This window comes from Rousettus aegyptiacus, unplaced genomic scaffold (genome assembly GCF_014176215.1).
Source record: "Rousettus aegyptiacus isolate mRouAeg1 unplaced genomic scaffold, mRouAeg1.p scaffold_m13_p_2, whole genome shotgun sequence".
NCBI lineage: Eukaryota > Metazoa > Chordata > Mammalia > Chiroptera > Pteropodidae > Rousettus > Rousettus aegyptiacus.
In genome coordinates, this window is record NW_023416295.1 from 170,915,024 (window position 1) to 170,940,247 (window position 25,224).

Here is a 25,224-nt window from a genome sequence, read left to right on the forward strand (position 1 = left end):
TCCAAGCCCTGGCCCTTGTACTTTCTCAGAAGGGGTGGTGGGGGGATGAAGAGGCTGGGGTCTCTGAGACCTAGAATAAGAATTTTAGATAGTCTCTATAGACCTTTCTGTCACTAATTCTGATTCTAGGTTTCTGTTTTTTCCCTTCTGCTTATAGCTTGACACCCAGCCCCTGCCAGTCCCCCATGGCCCCATGGAGCCGAGAGGCGGTGCTGAGTCTCTACCGGGCTCTGCTGCGCCAGGGCCGAGAGCTTCGCTACACTGATCGGGACTTCTACCTTGCCTCCATCCGTCGAGAGTTCCGGAAAAATCAGAAGCTAGAGGATCCTGAGGCCCGGGAGAGACAACTGGAAAAGGGCCTGGTCTTCCTCCACAACAAACTGGGGGGGATCATTTAGGATCCTCTCCTTTCCTCTCCATCCTGATTCCAAGGAAAAGAAGACAGAGGTGCCTTCTGTACACACTCCCGCTCTCTCCCACCCCCACCTCACAGATGCAGTAAGAAGCCTCAGGTAGGTAGACCCTTGTACCTGTAGGTTTCATTTCCAATTCAGGGGACCAGGAGAGGGAGACCCTTTTAGCAACTAAAGTCCTTTAGTCACTGGCAATCAGTGGAGGAACCATAGACATATTAACAGAAATACATTCCCTTATTGTGTTTCAGGCCCCTCCAGAACAGGATTGTTATCACCATCTTATTTCAAATAGAGCATTTTACATATGAAAATGTTAGAAAAGACGTTTCAGTTCCAGGCCGGCTCATTCCTCAGTGCATTACGTTATCTTGTGGGTCAGATCACGTTCCCCACAACATAACTACACTGTTACAACACAATCTGTAAAGCAAAGCATAGTGTACAGATGTCAGAGGATGGTGTCTGGTCCTGATGCTAATGGCTGTGGGATTTAGGGCAGATCACTAAACCTTTCCAGGCCTCTTTGCTCATTTGTAAAATGGAGATAATAGCATCTACCTCTTCAGGTTATTATGAGAATCAAACGAGACAGTGCACACACAGTACTTGGAATGGTACTTGGCGAGTGCTATGTAGCTCTGTGTACTCCTGGCAGTCCTGTAGGCTCTGGGATAGAGACGAATGACATGGTTTATCAAGGGACTCAATCTAACGCAGCGATCAGTGGGAAGTAATACCAGTGTGGGCAGCTCTGTGTTAGAGGGCCAGGTAGAGAGCTCAGGGACGGATGAGAACCTGCCACCTTGGGTAGGTGATGGTACAGAGAGTCATAGGTAGCTACAGAAAAAGGCAGACCTCAAATGAATAATAGAAGCTCGCTGGGCAGCCGGGCAAGAACAAGCAAGTGTGGAGGTGAAAGCTGCACTTCGTAGTCTGGAAACTTGAGTCTGGTGGGGCTAGAATGGCGCACCTGTAAGGCAGACGGCTGGAGCTGAGGTTGGGCCAGGTCCGGAAGGACATCGAATCCCCTACTGAAGTTGTGACATCTGCTAGTGGGGGGACTATCACAGCTTTGTGAGTGAGGGAATGACGTGGGAGAGGGGTCATGGCAGTGATAGTGTGGAGAGTAAACCGGTAGAGGCAGTGAATCTGGCCAGATGAGACCGAGGGACTGAGGTGGCGGGGTGGCCGCACATAAACACAGCATGTACAGCAGTGGGACTTGGTGACCAGTTGGCTGAGGCTGGCGGAGTAGAAAGAAGAATGAAGGATAACTGAGGTGGAAGGCTTGCCAGCTGGGTAGAGGGTGCTGTTTTTAACTGCAAGAGAGAAAGCAGGAGGAGGAGCCTTACGTAATGGCTTGTGCTTCTCCTCAGCCACTGAGGTTGATGGGCAGACCCGCCTTTGCAGTGTAGGACTGGGGCGGGTTGTGGCCCACGGGCGCCTGCCGAAGCAGGGAAGGGCAGTGGGTCTGGAAGTGAAACCGTGAGTTACTGGTTCTTTGTGTTCCCATATGTTTTGACTGTGAGTTGGGTTACAGATTGCCACCACCACCTCTGTGTGTCAAACACTGGTGGCCCTGGGGACACAGCAGTGAATGAGCCAAATTGCCCCAAGAAGCTTATGGTCTAGTGTTTAATAGAGAGGAGAGGTGAATGAGGTCAGGGTGCAAGCTACTTAGGATCCCTGTAAACTACTTCCCAGCAGCGTGAGCTCTAGGTTCAAATTGACTATACAGCTTACTGATGTGGTGGCTCTGGGCCAGTTACTTAACCTTTCCCTCAGTTTCTTCTAATGTAACTGGGGATAACAATAGGACAGACCTCATGGGATTGTTGTTGTGAGGATTAGGAGAATTAATCTTGTGTAGAATGTCCAGCACATGGTACGCATTCAGTATGTGTTAGCTACTCTCATGTGTAGTCAAGCCAGACATGTTTAAGTCATGTGACTTTTTAAAATAACATAAGATGGAATTTTCACTTGAGGTGCTGCAGGCCCCGTGTTACTCATCACCGCAACTATGTTGGGGTAATGAGTATTTCTATTCCCATTTTTATATTTAAGGAGACATTAAACACGTTGCCTGAATGTTGGCAACGCTCAGATTCTCCATTCCCCACCCTGCCCACCAGGTCCATGTTCCTTCTTTTAAATATTTTTAACCATCTTTTAGTGTACAATTCAGTAGTGTTAAGAATATTCACATTGTTGAATAACTATGGTGTACACTTAAAATTAAAATAATATTGTATGTTAGCTATATTTTAATAAAAACATTTTTAAAGAAAAAAGAATACTCATTGTTCACTTGAAACTAAAATAATATCGAATGTCAACTGTAATTGAAAAAGAAAAAAAAGAAAATTCACATTGTTGTATAACACATCTCCAGAACTTTTTTATCTTGTAAAACGAACCACGTGGTTAAACAGCAGTGCTCCTTCGCGGTCACACTGAGGGGCCCAGGCCCCTCTCCCCTGTCTCCTGCTGGGCTCCTGAGTGGCGGGCGGACAGTGGGTAAGCACTTTTCAGTTGGAACGAGCTACGTTTTGAAATAAGAACTTTTATCTCCCTGTCGGAGCTCGTGGATGCTCTTCTTTCCCAGGTCACCAGGTCTTTTGCGTCACCTGGGGAGGAGCGTATTGCATGGGAGAGAGTAGCAAAAGCCTTTTCACAAGCCTATTCAACTCAGCAGCTTGGGTCTCAAGCCCAGGATAACATCAGTGTGAGTTTTAGAGGCCGTTCTTAGCTCCATCTTAGAAGGTCGGATGTAATTCAGGACAGTCTGGATTGCTCACTGCCTTCTGGAACGTGACCTTTTCCCCTGTAGGTAGAAATTTTAAAAGATTTTATGACAGCCCACATTTGTGGAGTACTTTTACAGTTTATAGTGTGCACGTACAATATTTTAGTAGATGTATTTTCCTCACTACTACCCTACGATTTAGGTCATGTAGGCATCATTATCCCCTTTTCATAGCTGAGGGGTTAAGTAACTCATTTGAGGTCACCTAGCCAATAAGTCAGGGCTCAAAGGCAAGTTGTCAGTCTCAGGATTTCTGACTCGAAAATGCAGACTCTTTTCTAGTCTGCCACATCACCGCCTTGCTCTTACCAGTCATCAGATGGGCCAAGGACTAAATGGCCCAGGGAGGTTCCCCATGGCTTCTGCTCAGAAGGAGGATGTGCCTTTTAGGGCCGTTGCATCACATCCGAGGATCATCTAGAGGGCGCCTGCAGCCCGTGGTTCTCCCTGTTGTAATAAATATATGTCAGCAAAGGTTCTTTTGTTTAAAAAATAAAAAACAAAACAGTGGTCATTGTTATGTGTGGGAACCATGTAACATTCTGCATGGTCCTGATTGGGTCACTCGGTCCCATCTCTGTCTCAGTGGTTACTGGAGAGAGAATGCCTAGCGTTTGTGCCTGAACCCACCAGCGTTGAATTCTTCTTGGCCATGTTTGCTCTGTGTGTATATTTCTCTGGGAATATATTTCATTTGGCCAACGGGTCTCTCATATGTCTCTAAATGTGAAGTTTCTATTGACTGTAAAAAGTGGAGAAAAGAAAAGTGCCACCAAGTTTGCGAACTCTAATTAGGAAAAAAGTATTTTTGGACTTGACATTGACTCTTAGATAACTCGATTGCTGGAATAAGTAGAGTTAGAAATGTTTCTTTTTTGGGGGGCGGGGAGGTATAGACAAGGGGCATGAAATATGACACTAGCAATCCCCAGTCGTAACATGGCATGAGAAAGAATGTTCCCTTACACCGAAGATGCACGCAGCGATCCTGTCTCTCCCTGTCTCATTCTGGGTATATTGGGATTCTAAATGGTCTACAGCTGAGTTTCTCTTTGTACTTCCTGCCGTACAGGACATGGGAGGTAGAAGAGAGTAGCAGTGTTAAGAGCAATATTCAGATTCGAACCACTTTGTCCTCTTGTGTCTGAGTCATGCCCAGGGTTCTAACTCCATGGGCAATGGGCTTATCCGGGGACCAGGGGAACTTCATTCAGGACGACTCCATTACCAGGGAGCAGATGTGTGCTCGCCTCGCTTGAGCACTGCATGGGAGGCCAGCTGCTTCTGTACTGTGCCCAGGAACTCCTTTTAGGTGTCCACATTTTTAGTTCATTTTCCATTTACATTGGAGCAGATAGGTTTTTTTGTATGTTTCAGTTACAGCTAGGTGCACAGTATCCTTTGTGTTTCTTCTCAGTTTCATAGTCTCACCTGAGCTTACAGTCCCTCTGCACACTTTGCCCAGGAGACAGCATTTGTCAAGTGGGAGTGTCCACAGAGGGTTATTTTCTTCTTGGGACTTTCTCACGTGGACTTATAGTCATGTTCCCATGTGCAGGACTTTTGGTCCATGTTATTTTGTGGGGTTTTTGTTCTTATAGAAAGTAGAATAGGAAGAGTTAGGGTAAAGATACAGTAGAAAGCATCGTGCTAGGAGTTGGGAATCCTGAGTTCTGGAGGTGTCTCGGGGACCTCTAGCAAGTCACTTCCTTCAGTGCAAAGTGATGCAATGGGATTAGATTAGCCTCCTCCAATCTATTAGACTTCAGTAGTGGCCAAATGATCAAAACACAGTCTGTATTATACCTTTGCGTTACGTGGTGGGGTGCTTCACTCTAATGCAAGGAAGGACCGAAATAAGCTTAGTGCTCCCTGTACTTGTAGCAGGTTAGTGGAGAGGTTTTCCCATGGTGAGCGTGATCTGTCCCCCCCTTGCATCCACATACATCACGGGAACATGGCATCTCACTTTCGACCCTAGGGCATGTAGTGCTAGAGGCAGGAGGACTGGCCTGATGGAGGAGACAGGAGGGACATTTCTCGGGGTCTCAAATGGCAATTGCTGTGTTCTGCCTTCATCTTCAGGTGAGCAATGGCAGGCGCCGGTGAGCGCAAAGGCAAGAAGGATGACAATGGCATCGGCACAGCCATTGATTTCGTGCTCTCCAATGCCCGGCTGGTGCTGGGGGTGGGTGGAGCAGCCATGCTGGGCATCGCCACGCTGGCGGTTAAGCGGGTAAGTGCCTGCAGCCTGGGCAAGGGGTGGGAGAGGTAGGGGGGCCGCTTCTGCAAGGTGAAGCTGACTCGCAATAAGACTTTGATAGTGCCCATGGGCATGGGACTTGGTCATTTGGCATTATTCCACAAGACCTTGAGAGATTCAGTTATGTTACTAAGTCTCTGCCCTAAAGAAATCATTGGAGATACAAATAAAGAAAATAAAGAAGTTTATCACAGATAGTAAAAAATTGTAAATAACCAAAAATATCCTTCCTTGACCTACCTTCTAGCAACAGCCCCACCACCCATACACTTCCTATTTCCCTTTCCTGCTTAATTTTCTTAACATTTATCTCTGTCTTCATTCTTTATATTTAACTCATTTATGTATTGCCCAGGTCCCTCTACTAGACTGCAGACTCCACAGGGGCAGAGATTGGGTCTCTTTGTTTAGTGCTTTGTTTTATGTACCTAGAACAGTGCCTAGCACATAGCAGCCACTCAGTATTTGTTAAATTAATCACCGTTCACCATTACATTCATAAGGTACAGTGTCATATAGTCAGAAAACGTACCATAGTATTAAAGACTGATTCCTTTTTAGTGATGTGGGGAAATGATTAAACGGATAAGTAAAAAGTCAGGTTTCAAAAGTATATAGAGTGTAGGATCCTAATTACATAAACTTATTTTTCTAGAAAGAAACCAGAATATTAACATTTCCAGACTGTGACATTATGGATAAATCTGTTTCTTATTTATATCATTTAGTATGTCCTGAGCTCTTCTGTATGGAGAGAAGTATTCCATAATCTAGAATATAACAACGGTATTGAAAAATAGTCATTTAGAATTCACAAGTGCAAAGTCGCTGGGAAGAAGGGACACAGGAAGGAGGGACACGTGTGGGGTCCTCTCTACTGTTACAGATGTACGACCGGGCGATCAGTGCCCCTACCAGCCCCACCCGCCTGAGCCACTCAGGGAAGAGGAGCTGGGAAGAGCCAAACTGGATGGGCTCCCCGCGACTGCTGAATAAGGACATGAAGTCAGGCCTGAGCCGCTCCCTGCAGACCCTCCCCACGGACTCCTCGGCCTTTGACACAGGTGAGAAAGCCGATCGCCCCTTCCGGGACCTGTCTCTGGCCTCTCACTACTCCTCCCGCATCCAGCAAACATTTCTTGAGTGCTCGGTGCAGGCGCCATGCTAGCACTTGCCTTTCATGCCAAGCCCTTCTTTATGGGGCCGAAGCAGCCACGGGCTGGTGGGAAGAGCTCACGTGCCTCTCTCTCTTGCCTTGGCAGATACATTCTGCCCACCCCGGCCCAAGCCATTGTCCAGGAAGGGCCAGGTAGACTTGAAGAAGTCACGACTCCGCATGTCCCTGCAGGAGAAACTTCTTTCTTACTACCGGAACCGGGCCGCCATCCCTGCCGGTGAGCAGGCTCGGGCCAAGCAAGCTGCTGTGGACATATGTGCCGAGCTCCGGGGCTTCCTGCGGGCCAAGCTGCCTGACATGCCACTTCGGGACATGTACCTCAGTGGCAGCCTCTATGATGACCTGCAGGTAACAAGGTGGTTCTCACGAAGGGTGGGGCTGGGTGCTGATCAGGGTGCTTCTTGATCATGCTGTTGGTACAGAGAGCACTGCCCCCGGCTTGCCACTGCAGGAGCTTTTTCAAGACCCCTGTCTTGAGTCGTCTTTAACCCCTTCTTGTATTTTAGTCGTACGACTTCTAGGAAACCGTAAGGGGCAACCTCCTTCCTGTAGTCTTGTCCCAGTCTCTCCTTTCTCTCTTGGGTCTCCAAGGCTTGAGGGATGTCCTGTGTACTTCTGTGTCCAGGGATGATGTGATGATGTGACACATGGAATGGGCATGGGCTCTGGTGTCCGACGGACCTGGGTTTAAATCCTCACTCTACCTGAATCGCTTTAGTGACAGGAAAGAATCCTTAGTTTCCTTTATCGTTGGGGGAGTATAAGATAGTGGGACCTGTGTTGGGGAAGCTTGTCTCTTGGGAAGATTAAATCCCTCAAAACCTCTTTAATTTGCTCCATCAGGTGGTGACAGCTGACCACATCCAACTCATTGTGCCCCTTGTGCTGGAGCAGAACTTGTGGTCGTGTATCCCTGGCGAGGACACCATCATGAATGTCCCTGGCTTCTTCCTGGTTCGTCGTGAGAATCCAGAGTACTTCCCTCGCGGTAGTAGTTACTGGGACCGCTGTGTAGTAGGGGGCTACCTCTCCCCAAAGACAGTGGCAGACACGTTTGAGAAGGTAGTGGCCGGCTCCATCAATTGGCCGGCCATAGGGTCTCTCTTGGACTATGTGATCCGACCGGCACCACCCCCAGAGGCCCTGACTCTGGAAGTGCAGTATGAGCGTGACAAACATCTCGTCATTGACTTCCTGCCATCAGTGACCCTCGGCGACACTGTCTTGGTGGCCAGACCACATCGGCTAGCCAAGTATGACAACCTGTGGCGGCTGAGCCTACGTCCCGCCGAGACGGCCCGCCTACGGGCTTTGGACCAGGCTGACTCGGGCTGCCGATCTCTGTGCCTCAAGATCCTCAAGGCCATATGCAAGTCCACCCCGGCTCTGGGCCACCTCACTGCCAGCCAGCTCACCAATGTCATCCTCCACTTGGCCCAGGAGGAGGCTGACTGGTCTCCAGATATGCTGGCTGACCGATTCCTGCAGGCCTTGAGGGGACTTATCAGGTACCTGGAGGCCGGAGTCCTGCCCAGTGCCCTAAACCCCAAGGTGAACTTATTTGCAGAGCTCACCCCTGAAGAAATAGACGAATTGGGATACACTCTCTACTGCTCATTATCCGAGCCAGAGGTGCTGCTGCAGACGTAGGGCAGGCAGAGGCCAAAGTGGGTGTCGGGTGGTCAGGATTCTCTGTTAGAAACACTTGGCTACATAGTTGGTGCCTCACAGTGTCCCTAGGTGCCTCCTGTCTTGCTGGTCATCACCCTGGTCACTTCATGCTGATTAGAATGACATCTCTTAATCTCCTATTTTCTCAAATCCAATCCTTTCTATTTTTGTTACCAAACACTGTGCTCCCTACTCCTCCCCTCCCCCTTACTCCATGCTTATTTTTCTGGAATGAATTGAGAAGGTGGAGCCCTGGCCAGAGCTGCTGAGACCAGTTGGCGTTTTGCATGTGGCCCAGGTTTTCTGCTCCTGTCTGTCCTCCCTGCCTTGTCCTTTGGCCTGTTCTGCTTCGTTGTCTTCTCTTTTTCCCTTATTCACGTCTTCTGTTTTGCTCCTTCCCTGGAGTACACCGGCCCAACTAATCAAGATGTTGCCTTTTAGTTGAATGTCACTGAAGTTATGATTGCATGTTTCCAAGCTGAACTCTGTAGAGTGCTCAGACAATATTTAGGGTTTCTGGGGGTAAAGTGGTGGAAGGGCTGGCCTTTGACTCAGGTTCCTGGAGAAGCAGCCCATCCCCCCACCTCCTGGCCAGCTCATATCCGTAAGTGCTGAGAAGCTCTTTCATGGGAACATTGTTACTGACTCACGCAGAGCCCAGCGCTCAAGATAAACTGGATGCGAAATTATTTGGAGATTGTGTTTCTTAGTGGCCACGAGTGAGAGTGCAGCCTGAGGGACCCGGAAGTGGTAAGGGGACCTGGGAGAGGGTGTGTCCTGTCTGACGTCTGCACCTCATCCGGACCAATGCTGCTGTGTGCAGGAGTCAGAGGACGACGGAGGGAAGGGGCTGCAGGGGCAGCACCTCTGCAGGAGTGCTCTCGCTCACCTGCTTCCTTGCCTTCTTGCCAGTTAGGACAGGGTCTTCAGGGACACTGCCTTAGAGGTAGAGGTCGAAGGGAGGCTGACAGGTGGCAGAAAATCCAGTTGGGGTTCAGTGGCCATATTCTCCCCTGTCAGGCACTCTCTTTCTGGGATGTTGCTTTAGAGCAGGGATAGGCCCAACGGTCTGCCATAGCAACGTGAGAGGGCTGCTTGCTGAACTCGCCAGGCACGGCCAGAGGCCAGGGAGCAAGCACACATGCGCAGACTCCGCCCCCCCCCCCATCCTGTCTCACACCTAGGATCGGTGCTGCCTGGGAGGAGCGTGTGGATTCAACACACATACAGGAGGTGGGGACTCTACTTGTTTCTGGCTGCTAAAATTGCACTATGTATTACAATGTAAAAAGTATCCTGAAGGTGGGGAGGAGTATTTACTACACCGTGCCAGGGTATCTTGTTTTGTGGTTTTTTTTTTTTTTTTTCTCTCTCTTTGTGGCAAGAGCATGATGATAATTCTATTTCTCATCTTCCCATCCAGTATTTCATTCTCCACCCATCAAGTCTTACTATTTTTTCTCTTCTTACTACCTCCATCAGTAAGATTCTGGTGAAGCTCTCTGCAGCTGTCTCATTCCTTCCCAATGACAGCGACATGAAATGACTCTTTAAATAGCATTGAAACCTCAGCTACCCTCTGAATTTAGGGTAGAGATTCCTATCCCCTTTTTGTCATGGATTAGGAGGTTGAGAACTAGTGTTAACCTCGGCCATATTTGGAGAATCTTCCTGCCTCCTCTCCTGTATGCAAGGGATCCTTAAAGAGGTTCAGTAGTTTCATTTGCATGAAGTATTGAGAGAGAATTGAAAAATATAAAGCCCAAAACTATGAGACAGATTCTGCACCCTGGCTGTTCATTAGAACCAAATGGGAGTTTTCCAAAAAATCTACATGCCAGAGTGCTGCCCTGGGTGAGTGGTGTAGGGGGAGGTGGGGGGTGGGACCTGGCATGGCACCCAGGAGAGGGGAGGGAGAGGGCGGGTTGAGAAAGCATAGGTTATTGTTCACTGAGATAAAGGATTTGGTTTTCCTGGTTATTATAAAACCTACAATTTTTCCGAGCTGGTGTTTCCTACAAAATTCCATATGAAACATCGGAAGGAGAGCTTAAGAAAGAAAAGATTTTAAAGAGTGAGTCCCACATTATCAAAGCCAAGTATAATTGTGATCTGAGTTTATCTTCTCTTAAAGAGCATCTTTCTAAGGGCATCTCTGTCTCTTAACTATGTTTCACAAAGCCAAAAACCATAACTTTGCCATTTCCCAAGCAAGAACCTCTTAGAAGTCCTCAGAACTAGAGGCAGAGGAAGTCTCAGCCCTGGTCCCCGGTGGCTTTGCTGGCTGACTGGGCACCCCTCACCATAAAAAATGGAAGACGGTCAAGTGCTTTGAGATTCTTGGTTGAAAGAGGGTACCAGTCTGCCCCTCACCCTTTTTAATCTTTGGGGAAAGATGTTGTGCCTTTCCCCACCATTCTGCCTCTTGCTCAGCAGAACTCCCATCTTTCCTGAAGTAATAGCATCTGGTCCTACTTCTCCATCTGTTTTTATCTAGGTTAGCAAACACATAGCCTAATGCTTAGAATATATACTCATCGTCTTGAAAACCTAATCAATTCCAAAGTGTATTTTGGTTTTCCCTGTTGCCCCTTCCTAAAAAACGAGTTCAGGACAACAGTATTTTTCTTTACACACTTGGTTGTGACCTTTTGTTCCCCAAAGAAAATAACTGAAGCGCTTGTTTGGAAAAGCCGTATTGAGACCTACCTACTATCTTCCCTCCTGGCCCCTGGAGGTCCACTGGGTCATACTCCAGATTAGCCAAGTTTGCTCCCTTGTGCTCCACTCAAGTTGAGAGCTCAAATGGTGTTGATGAGGAATAAGCTTCAGGATCAAAAGGCCCTGGAGAGGCCCTAAGGGGTTTCTGTATATGAGGATCCCTGTGTGTGACCAGAGCCCTCTTCTGTGGTGCGTCTTCTTGAGATGATAACCCTGGCTGAGAACGTCTGCTCTCACAGGTTCTGTTAGAACTCTGCCCTTCCTGCTGAAGCTCAAGGCCAAGGAAAACAGTAAGAGACGCTTAGGACTAGAGCTGTGAGGCTGCAGCCCTTTTAGACACTGCTGATTCTAAGTGGCCAAAATGCCAGAGATGTGGCTTCTGGGGTTAACCGCATACAGTGTGTTGTTTACCTTTCGTTTGGATCACCTTGTAGTCTTTAAAGTCTTGGTCCCTGAGGCCAAGTGCACAACTTGCCTTCCAGTCACTTGCCTGCCCTTCAGTAGCAGTTGATATGTTTGGCTGGTAGATTGGGAATCAGTCACCAGTCTTTGTCCTGTCTTGGTTAGCGCCATATAGAAGCCAGCTTAACCGTGAGACCCAGAGAACTGCTGTCCTTTTTCTCCTTGAGGGAGGAAATAAAGTTGAAAAACATGATGTCCTTCCACAGCATGGGAAGGAGAAAATAAAAGTCTTTCCAACAGCTCTGACTTTCGTGTGTGGTGTGAAACATTTTCCTACATAGTGGTACTGGTTCTTGATTTCAGCTAGAATCTTTGAAATACTTGGTCTAGGTCTCCATAATAGAATGGATGGGACAAGCTTCCACTGGAGTCATTCTTCCATGACTTCCTCAGTGTCAAAACTGGAGCAGTGTTACTTTAATTTTAATTCTCGACTATCTGCATGGTCATCCCTCAGGAGGCACTGATAAGTCTCTCCATACAGCAAAAGGAGGACATGCCCCATGGGTCCTTAATTACGCCTTTGGAAGACTAGCGTGGTGGCCCAGGGAGTCTTACTGCCTTTGCCCTGAAAGACTAGACAACTCATGTATATCTTGACACTCGGGATTCCCCAAGGGGAAAGAAAAGCCACACTTACCCCAGCATCCAGTATGCTTTGCACATCCCAGTTATTTATAGTTGTTGGTTTCGTGTCAGTAAATAACAGGAGTCCACTGAGGTAGTAGGATAATGTAATGGAGATTGGGAGGGGGGGTATGGGGAGATCAGAGTCAGAAGATCTGAGTTCTAACGGTAATCATTTATTGAGAACTTACCAGGTTCTAGGCACTTTGCTCAGTGTGTTACATATAATGATTTTCCTTCATTCTAACGAGTATACTCATCATTTTACAGATGAGAAAACAGGCTCAGTGAGGAAAAGTCACAACCAAAATGTCTTGGCTGATAAATAGAAGAACCAGGATTCTTTCGGGTTTGCCCCTAAATCTATTTTTAATACTGCTTACTTCATACTGCCTTCACTGCGAGCTATGTGACCGGGCAAGACGTCTCATTCCTTTAGTCCTAAGTTTACAATTGTAAAGAAATTGCTGAGCTAGATGAAGTCAATGAATGATCTGTAGTTATCTAGGACAGTGCTCCCCAAATGTTTTGACATCACAGGTCTCATGGAAATATATTTGTATGGGCCAGTGAAATTAATGGAGGCAGAAACTCGTTTGTCCCGACAGGGCCTGACTGGAGGGGATTGGAGGGCGGCGGAGAGAGACCTCTCTCAGCACTCTTAATAGCTCCCCAGTAGAGAGCAAGTTGCTGGCCCTGACCCAGACTACCTCCGCGGGCGGGCGTGGGTTCTCTTCCTCACAGGGCCATTAGGGAAGTGATCGTATCCGGGAGTTACGAAACTGGGAATTTGTTGAAACTACCCTAGAGTGAGACATCACAGTTGAATAAAACTTCTCTTTGTTCTTAGAGGAATTGCCATTAACTAAAAGAAGTTCCCTTGTGATAGACCGCATACTTTAAATAGACTAGCAAACATTTATGCAGAAGAGCTATGTAAAAAAATAACACGTTGGGCCATATGATACATGCATCTTCCCGGCTCAACTTTACATAGAGTTCAAAGGACTCTGAGCTGCCTTTGACGGTATGTGGGCATGGACCAAGTGATCTGTCTGAGGTCCTCGGCCTTCCCTTTTAGCTATCGAAGGGCTTGCATGTGGTGAAATAGCAAACGAAATGACATTTCCTCTTGTTTTACCTTCGGGCCTCAACCTGGTCACTAGTTCGGAGCTTCACTAAGGGCAGCAAGAAGCGACGACAGGGGCTGGGGCCTGACGCCACAGTTTGGGATGCACCAGGTTAGCAACAGTCAGGGGCAGATACCGGCCGAGCTACGGAAGCCACTGTAGAAAACCACGCCCAAGAACAGTGCGGAGACCCCCGCAGGCCGTTCCGCCCCTTCCCGCGCCGACCCTGGCTAGGTGCCCGAGACGCTCACCCACCTTGGCGCCTGAACCAATAAAAACTCGGAAAAAATATGATTCACCAAACCTGACCAATCAGCTTGATGCGCGCTCTCTGTCCGCATCTCGCGCGATAACTAGGCGGCCTGGGACTTCACGGTAAAAACCACCCTTGGATGAAAGACTTCTCTCCCCGCCCCTCAGCTAACTCCGGAAACGAGGCTCGTCTGGCGTATCCCTCCGCGCTTCCCAGCGGCAGAAGAGTAGCTATTTGATCTTAAAAGTCTTATAAAGTAGTGCGTCTTTCCTTTCTTGAGGCCTCGCAAGTAACTCATTTTCTGCTCATAGCTACACTCCGAAAAAGTCATTGGTTGGAAACGGTAGGGTGTCGGACAGATGAAAGCAAGTGGGTGGGACGTGCAGCTGACGTGACCGCGGCGGAAGGATTTGCCCTGTGATGCGGTCGGGGGCGGAACCTATAAAGCATCTGCGGTCTGGGCGTTGCGGCCATTTCTCTTCCTCCCAGCCGCAGATGTAGTCGTTTTCTGGCAGTGCGCCCGGTCCCTCCTCCGCTTCCGCAGGTCCGGTGCCACCATGGCGTATTAGAGGCAGCAGTGCCAGCGGCAGCATTGGCCTTTGCAGCGGCGGCAGCAGCACCAGGCTCTGCAGCGGCACCCCTCAGCGGCTTAAGCCATGGCGTAAGTACCCGGCAGGGCAGCTCTGGTCGTGCGCCCCTGCTTGGGCGCGGCCTGCGGCTGGGCGGCGTCACGGAGGGGGAAGCGGTTTTACGAGCGCCAGGACGCGTGGCCCCTGTTTGGGAGTCCCGGAATAGCAAACTCCCTTGGGTCTGGAGAACGCGCCCCGGAGCCAGAGGACGAACCCCTCGGAAGCTGCCAGGGTCCTGCTTGCGCCGCGCGAAACGTGGCAGGAGCCAAGATGGCGGCGGGGCTGGGTGGTGGCGGGCGCGGTGTGAGTCACTGGCGGGCGGGGGCAGGACGGCCACGGCCGTATTTGGACGTGAGGATGCGGCCTCGTCCTCTTGTGGCTGGTTGAGGAACGGCTGAGCTCCAAGGGCGTCCATTTTGTTCCGCCTGACCAGGGAAGAGAGAAGGTCGACACAAAGCCCTGGGGCCACGTGTTTCCGATTCTCGATCACCAAGTAGAGTTTCAGATTGGCCATCGTGTTTCAGGAATAAAAAGATGAAATTCTCAGAGCTGTTGATCGCTAATGGAACGTGGTTTCTCATTTCTGCCCAGGCTTTTCACAGCATTCAGCAGCAGCGTTGCTGTAATCGACAAACACACCTTAGAATTAAGCGCATTCTTCGATTCCAGCAAAGCCCCGCAACATGACCGAGATGAGCTTCCTGAACAGCGAGGTGTTGGTGGGGGACTTGATGTCCCCCTTCGACCAGTCGGGTTTGGGGGCTGAAGAAAGCCTAGGTCTCTTAGACGACTACCTGGAGGTGGCCAAGCACTTCAAACATCATGGATTCTCCGGCGACAAGGCTAAGGCTGGCTCCTCCGAATGGCTGGCTGTGGAGGGGTTGGTCAGTGCCTCAGACAGCGGCAAGGGTGAGTGGGTCTATCTGCTGGTGGGGTCTGGTGATAAGGGTTTGCTACCTTGTGCATCTGGCTGAATTTGTTTCATTTCTTTTGACTCTTGCAGAGGATGCCTTCACCGGGACAGATTGGATGGTGGAGAAAATGGATCTCAAGGAGTTTGATTTTGATTCTCTGTTAAGTTTAGATGATCTGGAAACTATGCCCGATGAGCTTTTGGCCACGTTGGATGAGACGTGTGATCTCTTTGACCCTGTAGTCCAGGAGACTACTAAGGATGCCCCACAGACAGCAAACCAAATTGGCCATCTCTCAGAAAGTTTACCAAAAACCGACCAGGTTGCCCCCTTCACCTTCCTGCAGCCTCTTCCCTTTTGTCCAGGGGTTTTGTGTTCTACTCCAGATCATTCCTTTAGCTTAGAGTTAGGCAGTGAAGTTGATATCTCTGAAGGAGATAGGAAATCGGACTCCACTGCTTACATTACTGTGGTCCCTCAGTGCATAAAGGAGGAGGATGCCACTTCAGATAACGATAGTGGCATCTGTATGAGCCCTGAGTCCTATCCAGGTTCTCCCCAGCAAAGCCCCTCTACTTCTAGGGCCTCTCCAAATAGGAGCCTTCTGTCTCCAGCTACCCTCTGTGGCTCTGCCCGCCCCAAACCCTATGACCCTCCTGGTGAGAAGGCGGTAGCAAAAGGAAAGGGTGAGAAATTGGATAAGAAACTGAAAAAAATGGAGCAGAACAAGACAGCAGCCACTAGATACCGCCAGAAGAAGAGGGCAGAGCAGGAGGCTCTCACTGGTGAATGTAAAGAGCTGGAAAAGAAGAATGAGGCTCTGAAAGAGAAGGCAGATTCCTTGGCCAAGGAGATCCAGTATCTGAAAGATTTGATAGAAGAGGTCCGTAAGGCAAGGGGCAAGAAAAGGGCCCCCTAGTTAGGGTAGTCTGTGCTTGTACATAGGAGGCTTGCCGTTAAAGCTGTGTTGTAATAAATTATTTTGTAGTGAAAGTACTTGTGTATATACTGTCTGGTTTCTTAGGTAAGCAACCTGGTCAACCCCTGGAATTGGATTCTGAGTTGTCCTCAGTGTGACCTGTGTTCAGCCACAGTGTACGATTGGTCAGGATCACTGGTGGCTCAACATAGGACCTGGGCCAGAGGGATTGAGCTAAGACCATAGGTTCCTGGGTGGTTTTTCTAGAACTGAGAACTTGGGCTACATCTTATAGGTAAAGTCAAGGCTGGGGAATTTGGCCTGAGGGAACTGGGTGGCAAGAACAGCCTGAGTTCCACCTGTTGATCTAACCTTGTATTAACATCTGTTCCCAAATGAGATCTCTCAGTCCTTGGGCTGGGTATGCAGGTGATTAGATTACCCGTCTAAGCTAGTGTTCAGAGAGGCCTCTTAGAAAAACAGCTCTGGTCTTTGCTAGGATAAACCAATAATCAGAAGTCCTGGGGAGTTTCGTAAATTCTTGGTCGGAGCTGGGCCCTAAGGCTGCCACCTAGCCACGCTTCCTGTCTGCCAGATGTCAGGAAGAAGCAGCACTGAGAAGCCACTTTGGTCATCTTGAAGGACGAGGTTAGACATTTCCTTTGGTCTTGGGCCCAACCTGAGCAGGTCCCTTCATGAGTCCTTTGGGACTACCTCTCAAGGACCAGTCAAGTTTCACACTTGAAAAGTAGATGCTTTGGAGTGTGGCATGAGGGTGGCAACACAATGAGGCAGGTGCCATGGATGATTCATCTTAAGTGACAGGAAGTTGGTACACAAGACCTGGAGCAGAGTGGCAGAGGCATTGGGAACCCAGGGGTGTTTCTCCGGAGTCCTCTCATCTTTCTCGCTCGAGTTGGGTGTCCTGTGAAGGGCTGGGCCTGCACAGTGGCGCCCACATTTCCTAGACTTGCTTCCCAATCCCTAGCATAGAGATGTGATGTGAGTGCCAGCCCACTGTTGGAAAGAACCTGTGGTGACCCAGGTGGCAATGTCCGAGGCACTAGAGGGAGTGGGTGGCACACATGCGCCTTGGACTTTTGGTGATCTTTGAGGTTTTGCCTGAGTGGAATTCCCCACAAGGCTGTGGACCTCCACATCCTACCCAGCAGAGATGCCACCCATCCAGGTATTAAAACTAAGCTCACCCTGATCACCTAAGCAGCTTAACTGCAACCAGCTAAATTCTTGAGGGATTTAGTGGTTTAAAAAAGGTCATTAGCTATATGTGTTATGAAAACTGCTTTATAAAAGTTCATCCCCATCTTAAGAATACAGGCTTGGAGAGGTTTAGTATTGTGCAGCGACCACCAAAATCCCCTCATGAGCACAGCTGCCATCTTTAATCCCTGCTCTGTGCTTCATTTGGTGACTAGATTCTTTTCAAGATCGGAAATAATCTACAATTACAAATGTTACTTCCCCATCCCCCCAACAGTGCCTTCTGCTTTGTCCAAGGAAGCAGCTGCCTAAACCCTGGGGGTGGGGTGCAGGAAGACGACAGTTGAGAGATGACAGCGGCCCTGGAAGTGACCCAGCCACCTAGATGAAGGCCACAGCAGTCACGCGGTGCCAGTGCGGGTGGTCCTTGGAGATTTGCCCACTCCACTCGGCAGGTGGGAAACTCCTCCTCTGGGGTGCTGTGAAGGGCAGTGCAAGCCTGGGTCCCCGAAGCCAGGATATTGGGCTGCGTCACCTTCCCAGGCCCCAGCAGCTAAGGCCTCCCTAGACCCAAAAGGCAGGGAGAGGACGTGCAGCAAAGATTGCAGCCAAGCGTTCAGACCACAGACCACATCCGGGCTTTACTCTCCACCCTGCCCTCTCTTCCCCTGTGCTCCAGCCACCGGCTTTTCTGTGGCTTTCTGCCAAGCTCATTCCTGCCTCAGGGCCTCTGTACTTGCTGTTCTGCCTTTGAGATTTTCCCACGCCGGCCTCCTTCTCTTCATGCAGATCTCCAATGTCACTGCAGAAGCCTTCCAAGATGACCCTTAATTCATCCCAGGCCCTGCGCTTTATTCTATTTTTGTGTGTGTGTGTGCCCTTTCTTCTAGTTGAACTTATTTGTATACATGTTTATTTTCTATTTTCCATCCCCCAACTGCAATATAAGGTCTATGATGGCAGAGATCTTTCTGTCTTGTTCATGTTCACGTTTCCAGGACCTATAGCAGTGCTTGACAATAGTTATTTGCTGAGGGTTCTGAGGAACAGCTTTGAGTGCTTTCCGGTTATAAGTTCATAATTTTCATTGGGAGCTGTGAAGAGGACCTTGATTCTACCCTTTTTACTGATGCTAGCCTGGGGCTGGATACTGGCCCAGTGGCAGTGGGTACAGGCAATGACAGTGCCCTGGACAGACAGGCCATGCTTAGCATATGGGGTGTTGGTGTTTCAGTGCCGGGCCCTCTGCTGTCTGAGCCCAGAGGCTGGAGCTGCTCAGCAATTGGCCTTTCATGCTAGTTTTGTCCCTAGGACAAGGCTGCAGGTCCTGGAGGTCGGGGATGGCCTTCGTGCTTCTCTGCAGCTATTCGTGAGCACCCACTGGATGCCAGGCACTGTTCTGGGTCCTGGGGAAAATAAGATAAAGTCTCTGCCTTTATCCTGGCAAAGGAGACAGGAAATTTAAAAAAATCTGATGTGAGATGGCAGTGGGAACAGGCATGTGGGGTTCTGAGGTCTGAGGATTTGCTTAAGAGGCTTTTAGGGAGGCTCTTGGGAGGCACAACTGGCAAGAAGCAGGAGTCAGCCTGCCTGGAAGGGGCTGTTGGGGTAGGCGTGAGGATAGAGTGTGGGGTATGGGCCTTGAAGCCTTGATAGGACTTGAGTCTCCTCTGCATGACTTAGGGATCCCCCTCCAGATCAGGGTTTCTATATAAAGAGGGTCCCTCTGGCAGCCTGTGAATGGTAGGTGGGCAGGGGCCTCCACAGTTGTCCAGGAGAGAGGACCAAGCTGGAGTCAGTACAGGTGGTGGAGGTGAGAGGAGCTGGTCTCTGCCTGCATATATTCTGAAGGTCAGGTAAGCCAGGCTCAGGTGGGTATGAGAGAGGAGACAAAGATGATACCTGAGCAGGTGGAAAAATGATTTCCATTTCCTAAGATGAGAAAAACCAGGGGTGGCAGAGGAGTTTGAGTCTGACTTGTTGATGCCGGCAGAGGGTGGCTTGGTCTTGGTGCCTCTTAGACATGCAGGTAGGGACAGCAAGGAGGCAGAGGACAGAGTCTGGAGACCGTGAGCAGCTCCATCTGGAGAAAGAAAGCCCCTGCAGTGGCACCCTAGTGCCAGCATCCCTGCTCCAGGCACCAAGGAGCAGGGGGAGGGAGCCCACAGCCCAGTGTGTGTGTGTGTTGGGGGGGGGGGGGGCGGCAGGTGGATGATCACACCAAGTAGAAGGTGACAGCTCCAGAAGCCAGCGCTGTCTGAGGCTGGGTGGCCTTAGTGGAGGGGGCAGAGACTCCTGTGGGGGTGGGGGAGGAGATGGGTGCCGGAGCTGGGTTTCGGATGGTTGAAGTTGTGGATATAGAGAGAATGGGGGGAGCATCCCAAAAAGGCCAGCCTAGGCAAAGACTCAGAGGTGGGGACAAATGGGCACGTTTTACTTGCCGCAGTCCCACTCACTTCTCCAAGAGGGCTCCCTTGTCCCAGCTCTGCCAGAAGCCACCTGGTGGGGCCTGCCCGACTCCTGCTGGAACTTAAGCCTCTTCTCAATAAGAGCTCAGGGTTGGCCTGGCCTGCAGCTGGGCCCCAGTGAGGTTCCACGTGGCAGTCCTGCCCCTCTCCTGCCTGGTCCCTTGTTCAACCCTTCTAGTCAAAGGACAAGTGAGTGTGGATGGCTCGAGCAGCCCACCCCAAACCTGTCAGCTGCCCCAAACCACCTGAGGCACAAATCCTTCCAGATGCCTGTTATCCATCACAATGTCTCAACAGACAGGCCACCTCCTCCTGGGTCTTCTTAGCTCGGGAGTGAATGTGGCAACGCAGTGTCCTCTCATTTGGGATCTGTTCATTCCTTTTCCAGACCTTCAGTCACCAGGCCCGGGTCTCCCTGCCGCATGATGACAGACATCCTATCCCTCCTCCAGAGCCCCCACCGCCTTCCCACCACAGGCACCACAATTGTCCAGAGGGACCGTTAGGATTCAGATTCCTGAGTCCTACCCCGACCTACTGGATCAGAACCTCAGGGTGAACACTAATGTTAGTCATGCAAAGGGTGCACGGACATGCACCCTGCTGGTGCTACGTGGCGTAAATGTAAAGGAAGACTTACTGGAAAACCCACAAGCAGAGTAGCAGAAACCCTGCTCATCTTCCTACAGGAGGTGGCTGTCATTCTACACCTGGGAGGAAACAGGAACCTGTGATTAGGTAACAGGTAGGTCCTTGTTAGAAAGGGGCCCTGGAGCTCAGTGGCTGGTTAGTTTGTTTTTCCAAGAAGCAAACTCCTGGCTCTGAGCAGCTGAGCCAGCTTTTGGCTAAGCTGCTTAAGATGAAGGGAAGGAGTCTCCAAGGATAGTTCTCTCCCCACCAGGGTCACTGAGACTCGGCGGGAGGAAGGGTGTGGAGGATTTGAGGCAGAATATCCGCCTCTCCTTTGTTTGGAGCAAGCCCACCTGAAGAAGCCTTAACCTGGAGGGTCTGCTTCCTGCCGCTCACATGGAGGCCCACTGCAGACGGGACCTGCTCCAGCTGTCTCAGGCAGTTCTGTAGCTAATGCCACCCCCATTCAGAATGGAAAGTTGGCTAATTAACACCAAGAACAGAACCCCCAGGGCAGTGGGGGGGGGCGTGTAGAACCCTCTTTTCTCGCAGGAACCCGATATTGGCAGACTGCCACTCCCTAGCTGCCCCAGCTAAAAGGACCTTTCCTAAGACAATAACACGACCAAAGAAGCCCTTTAGGTGAAGGGTGCAGGGAGGAGGGGTAGGCTAGGAGAGACAAAGAGCTGCCTGAAGGTGTCCAGTGCACACTTCTCCAGGAGGCCCCCAACCCCTCCACGAAGGGGCTCCTGGGTTTATAGGACTTGTCTCCTTGACAGTGAAGATCCGGTCAACTCCATCCGCTCACTTGTGCGTTTGGTCGAAAGAAGCCAGCACCCGGCACTGTGCTGGCTGGAAAGGGGCGAACCCCTGCCCCCAGCACTGCCTTTCTGCTTGGGCACGGACCCGAGTGTGAAACCACTTCTTCAGGTCACCTTCTGAGTCACACCACTAGTTCCCCAACTCGTGTGACAGAATTAAGAGAAAAAAGAGCTGGCTTTGACACACAGACACCCCCTGAAGGCTGCTCACAAGAGCATGGGACCTGGGCGACAGGCTGGCAGCAGCTCCTCCCCCCAGGCTCTGGAGTCAGCTTCTTTGGCAATTTTTGCCTCAAGGGGCTACCTTCTCAGCCGTAGCTGCCACCCCCAGGGGAGGAGGGCCCCTCTGGCTGTCAGCAGATGCTGGGTGAACTGCTCTGCGGATGGCCACTTACACTGGGGCCGGCCTGGAGGACTTCTGACCTGGACTTTTAAAAACCACACTGGGAGACGGAGAAGGCAGGGAAGGCCCCTCGATGGCTGAGGAGACGAGACTCCCGGGAGTCAGATCAGGGGCACGCAGCCCTTGGGCCCAAATTTATTAGAACCCGGAAGGCCACCAGCAGTCCTCCTACTCCCAAAGGTGTGACCCCCAACGCCCAGGAACCGGTCTCTCTACGGCAAACAGCCCAGAGGCTCTACTTGGGCCAAAGTAAACAAAACAGTCAAAAATGTTCCTTTTAGGCAGGTAGAAGGCCCTCCAAGCCTGCACGCTTCAGTTCCAGTCTGACTGGAAATCCTCCTCAGGGTTTCCAGCTCACCAGTTCTGTTCTGGCCCCCCTCCCCCCGCCCCCCGCCCCCCTTTTTCAACTCCAGGGCTTCCTTGAGTTAGGCTGCACACCGGCCTCCTCCTGTACATGGCAGAGTCCCAGGGGGCAGCAGAGGTTGTGTGGTCAGAGGAAGAAGCTGGGCCTCTCCCACTGCGCCTCCTGGGAGCATTAGCTGCCGAAGTATTCCTGCTGGAACTTCTGGAAGTCTTCCTCAGTGAACACGGTGCCCTCGGCCACCTTCTTCTTCTTCTTGACCATGGGCCGGTCACAGGCCTTGCGGCCCCGGTTCTGGTGCACAATCTGGGGGTGGGTGGGAGTCAGGATCCCTGGAGCCACAACGCCTGGCACAGCTGGCCAAGTGCTGGCCCCTCACCTGACCCTCACACCCGCCTCCGGTGAGGCAGGGCCTGGAACACCCTCAGCTCTCACCCCCCAGGTTCCCCCTCATAGCCCCCCACCAAACCTTCTGGGTGATGGACTCGGCCATGGGGCTTCTTGCACTGGTCATGTATCTCAGGTTCGCTCCAAGGTGGTCTCGACACTCTCGCTTCTGGAACTCAGCTATGGATGGGAGGCGGGGTGGCATCATTGTAGACTCACTCCCTGGAAAGCTTCTGGGTGCCCCTCCTGACATCTCCCCGCTCCGCCTCCACCCCATATGGCCCTGTCAAAGGCCCAAATATGTCCCGAGCGCTTATGCATGTCAGGCACTGTTCTAGGTGCAGAACATAAAAGAAACAGGCAAAAAAACCCTCCTGCAGCTTACATGCCTGTGGGAAGAGAAGTGATAAACAAAGAAAACAGTATTTTGGAGGCTGACACACTTTATAGAGAAAAACAGAATAGTAAACAGAAACGAGGAATGCCAGCGGTGGAGGGCTGTAATCCTAAATCTGAGGGTCTGAGAAAGACTCAGTGAAATGACGTTTGAGCGAAGACTCGGGGAGATGGTGGGATTTGGAGGAAAAACATGCTAGGTGGTGGGGGAACAGCCAGCACAGAGGTGCTCAAGCAGAGGTGTGACAGGGCATTGGGACAAATCCTATGCTCCTGCTTTACACGGATCAGTCACTCAAACAAGTCTCCCCTTCCTGCCTCCACACTTGTGCTCAGGCTGTTTCGTACTTGGAATTCCCAGTTCTTTTAACAAGTCCCTGAACACCTTTAATGCACCCAGCCCTGGGAATTCAAAGACAAACCAGGAACTCATCAAGTCCTGCCATACCTGTCCCTAAGTCTATGTCTCCTTAAGTGGCACCATGTCCCCCAAGATGCTCTTTAGAAACTGAGCTCCATTCTCAGTGTCTCCCTCTTCCTCCACCAAAGCCCGTCAACACTCTCTCCTCACCACACCTTCTACTTGCACAAGTCTCTTGCTATCTCTGCACCCTCATCACTGCCCAGGCCACAGTGCCTGCCATTTTCATGGAGGACAGAGCAGGCCTCTGGAGACACACTGTCTCGTTTCCACTTGTACCATCTGTACTGACCTCAGGGTTGCTGTGAGGAATTAAATGAATGAACGTTTGTACAGGGCTTAGAAGAGCGAGGGGCACACATAGCATTAACTGTTAAATAATCCGTCTCTGACCCTTGTTCACTACGTGTCACCTTTACCAGACTTCTTTCTTGCAAATTTTCAAAGGCAACACACTTCTTTCCGACTCTGCATATTCCATTCGCTCTGGAGTACTCTTCCCCTTAGTTCACTCTATACTTTCTACAGATCTGGGCTTAAATGCCGTTTCCTCGGAGAAGTCTGACTTGGCCTTTTATTCTAAGTTCCTCTCTGAGTAGTCTTCTTCAAAGCCCTCATCACAGCTGATTTTGAAACACTTGGATGCCTCTCTATCCAGCAGGGTTATAGATCACGAGAGGTGGGACGATGTGTTTCGTTCACTCCGTATTCCCAGGACCCCGCTCTGCGATTAGCACACCGTAGGTATTCTAGAAATGCCTAAACGAACGTTTCAAGCTCTGTCTCAAGAGCCCTCTCTTCTAGGGCGCAGACCCCGACCCCGGGGCCAGCACGTCCAGCCCCCTCCCGAGCTTACCCAGCGCCGACTTGGGCACTTTTCCCTTGGCCGAGTTCCGCAGTTTCCCGGCCTGGGTAGCCTTCGCCTTCGCCTTCTGCGCCCGCTTCACCAGACCCCCGCTCCGCTTGGTCTGGCCTGGCGCGGCCCCGTGGGCTGTAGGGGAAGAGACAGAGAAACGGACCCAGGATGGAGGGCGCGCAGGGTTCCCATCCTCCGGCGGCTAAGGCCGGCTTGGATCGTTCCGGACCCTCCATGCACGTGCCCTCAGTCCCTGACGCACACCCGCCCGCGCTAGAGGTCCTCAGGCCGGCCATCCTCACCCTCGGGCGCCCCCAGCAGCTCCAAACCCCGCCGCAGCAAGGCAGCCGACATGGCAGCGCTCAGCCCCGCCCACACGCCCCACGCTACTTCCGTCTTGCTCGCTCTTGTCGTCGCGGAAACCCGAGCGGGAACAGAAGGTTCCGGGTGGGTGGGCGCCAGAGCCCGCCTTCCTTAGGACGCATGCGTTAAGAGTTGCAGGTTTACCACTGTGAAGGAAAAGGGGCGGGAGCCGGAGGCGGGGCCGAAGAACAGAAAGACGCGTTTGTTGTCCAATCCGAGCCCAGGCCACGCCTTCTCTCAGAAACAATCCACAACTAGCCCAGCCTGGTTGGTGGGTCTGGCCGCTCCGTATTGGGCGAGGCCGGGGGCGGGGCGGAATGTTAGTATTCTCAATTTTTACGAAAAAGAAAAATGTTGAGCTGGATTATTTTTCATATACTTAAACCAAAGCAACATCTCACACAAATCTAGTGCGGCATGAGAATCCAGTTGTCCTCTATTAAGCCAGACATTAAAGACAGGCCAATCCCAGCCAAACTTCCACTTTGCGTGCCAGGCCACGCCAAGACCCCCGGAATGCGGGTGAAGCAGGCCCAGAAAGCGAAGACGTTGAAGACATTTGCAAAAAATGCAAAAACGATATCAGTGTTTTCCCACTGTTTTGTTTTGTGTTGGAAACAACAACTATTTTCATTTAAAAAACTTATTTATGTTAACACGCAATGAAGTTATTTTAAATGAATTAATGAATATTTAAAATTTTTCTCAGTTTCAGTTTCTAATATATAAACAGCAGTAGGTATTTACATATACAAAAACTCTTTCGGATCTTGAATTTTTTAAAGTACATAGAGGTTCTTGGACCAAAAAGTATGAGAACTACAGGCCTAGAAGTTCTAGCGCTGGGAAAGAACCCTGTCTTCACTGCTCCATCTGGGGTTCCTAGTCCAGTACTACGTGTCAAGC

General features: G+C 50.6%; 3 protein-coding genes across 3 annotated transcripts; 2 read left to right on the forward strand and 1 right to left on the reverse strand.

The window, feature by feature from the left end:
* Positions 1-205: 205 nt before the first annotated feature.
* Positions 206-11,765, forward strand: MIEF1 (mitochondrial elongation factor 1). Its single transcript, XM_016126450.2, has 5 exons — positions 206-512; positions 5,311-5,461; positions 6,375-6,552; positions 6,751-7,013; positions 7,509-11,765. The coding sequence occupies exons 2-5, from the start codon at positions 5,318-5,320 to the stop codon at positions 8,313-8,315; spliced, it is 1,392 nt and encodes a 463-aa protein (XP_015981936.1). The 5' UTR covers positions 206-512; positions 5,311-5,317; the 3' UTR covers positions 8,316-11,765.
* A 2,232-nt stretch (positions 11,766-13,997) lies between these two features.
* Positions 13,998-16,068, forward strand: ATF4 (activating transcription factor 4). The gene is made up of 3 exons (XM_016126451.2): positions 13,998-14,190; positions 14,750-15,067; positions 15,162-16,068. The coding sequence occupies exons 2-3, from the start codon at positions 14,842-14,844 to the stop codon at positions 15,989-15,991; spliced, it is 1,056 nt and encodes a 351-aa protein (XP_015981937.2). The 5' UTR covers positions 13,998-14,190; positions 14,750-14,841; the 3' UTR covers positions 15,992-16,068.
* A 5,519-nt stretch (positions 16,069-21,587) lies between these two features.
* Positions 21,588-24,388, reverse strand: RPS19BP1 (ribosomal protein S19 binding protein 1). Its single transcript, XM_016126452.2, has 4 exons — positions 24,258-24,388; positions 23,956-24,090; positions 22,365-22,462; positions 21,588-22,201 (listed from the first exon to the last, which is right to left on the reverse strand). Exons 1-4 carry the CDS (start codon positions 24,307-24,309, stop codon positions 22,070-22,072), a joined length of 417 nt encoding a protein of 138 aa, XP_015981938.2. The 5' UTR covers positions 24,310-24,388; the 3' UTR covers positions 21,588-22,069.
* Between the last annotated feature and the right edge of the window lie 836 nt (positions 24,389-25,224).

Excerpts from the sequence above, each read along its gene's own strand:
- MIEF1 (XM_016126450.2), top strand. The coding sequence starts at position 5,318 with ATGGCAGGCGCCGGTGAGCGCAAAGGCAAGAAGGATGACAATGGCATC. Across the intron at positions 5,462-6,374 it reads CCACGCTGGCGGTTAAGCGG|ATGTACGACCGGGCGATCAG; the intron begins GTAAGTGCCTGC and ends CTACTGTTACAG. Across the intron at positions 6,553-6,750 it reads CTCCTCGGCCTTTGACACAG|ATACATTCTGCCCACCCCGG; the intron begins GTGAGAAAGCCG and ends TTGCCTTGGCAG.
- ATF4 (XM_016126451.2), top strand. The coding sequence starts at position 14,842 with ATGACCGAGATGAGCTTCCTGAACAGCGAGGTGTTGGTGGGGGACTTG. Across the intron at positions 15,068-15,161 it reads TGCCTCAGACAGCGGCAAGG|AGGATGCCTTCACCGGGACA; the intron begins GTGAGTGGGTCT and ends TGACTCTTGCAG.
- RPS19BP1 (XM_016126452.2), bottom strand. The coding sequence starts at position 24,309 with ATGTCGGCTGCCTTGCTGCGGCGGGGTTTGGAGCTGCTGGGGGCGCCC. Across the intron at positions 22,463-23,955 it reads AGTGCCCAAGTCGGCGCTGG|CTGAGTTCCAGAAGCGAGAG; the intron begins GTAAGCTCGGGA and ends TCCCATCCATAG. Across the intron at positions 22,202-22,364 it reads CCGAGTCCATCACCCAGAAG|ATTGTGCACCAGAACCGGGG; the intron begins GTTTGGTGGGGG and ends ACCCACCCCCAG.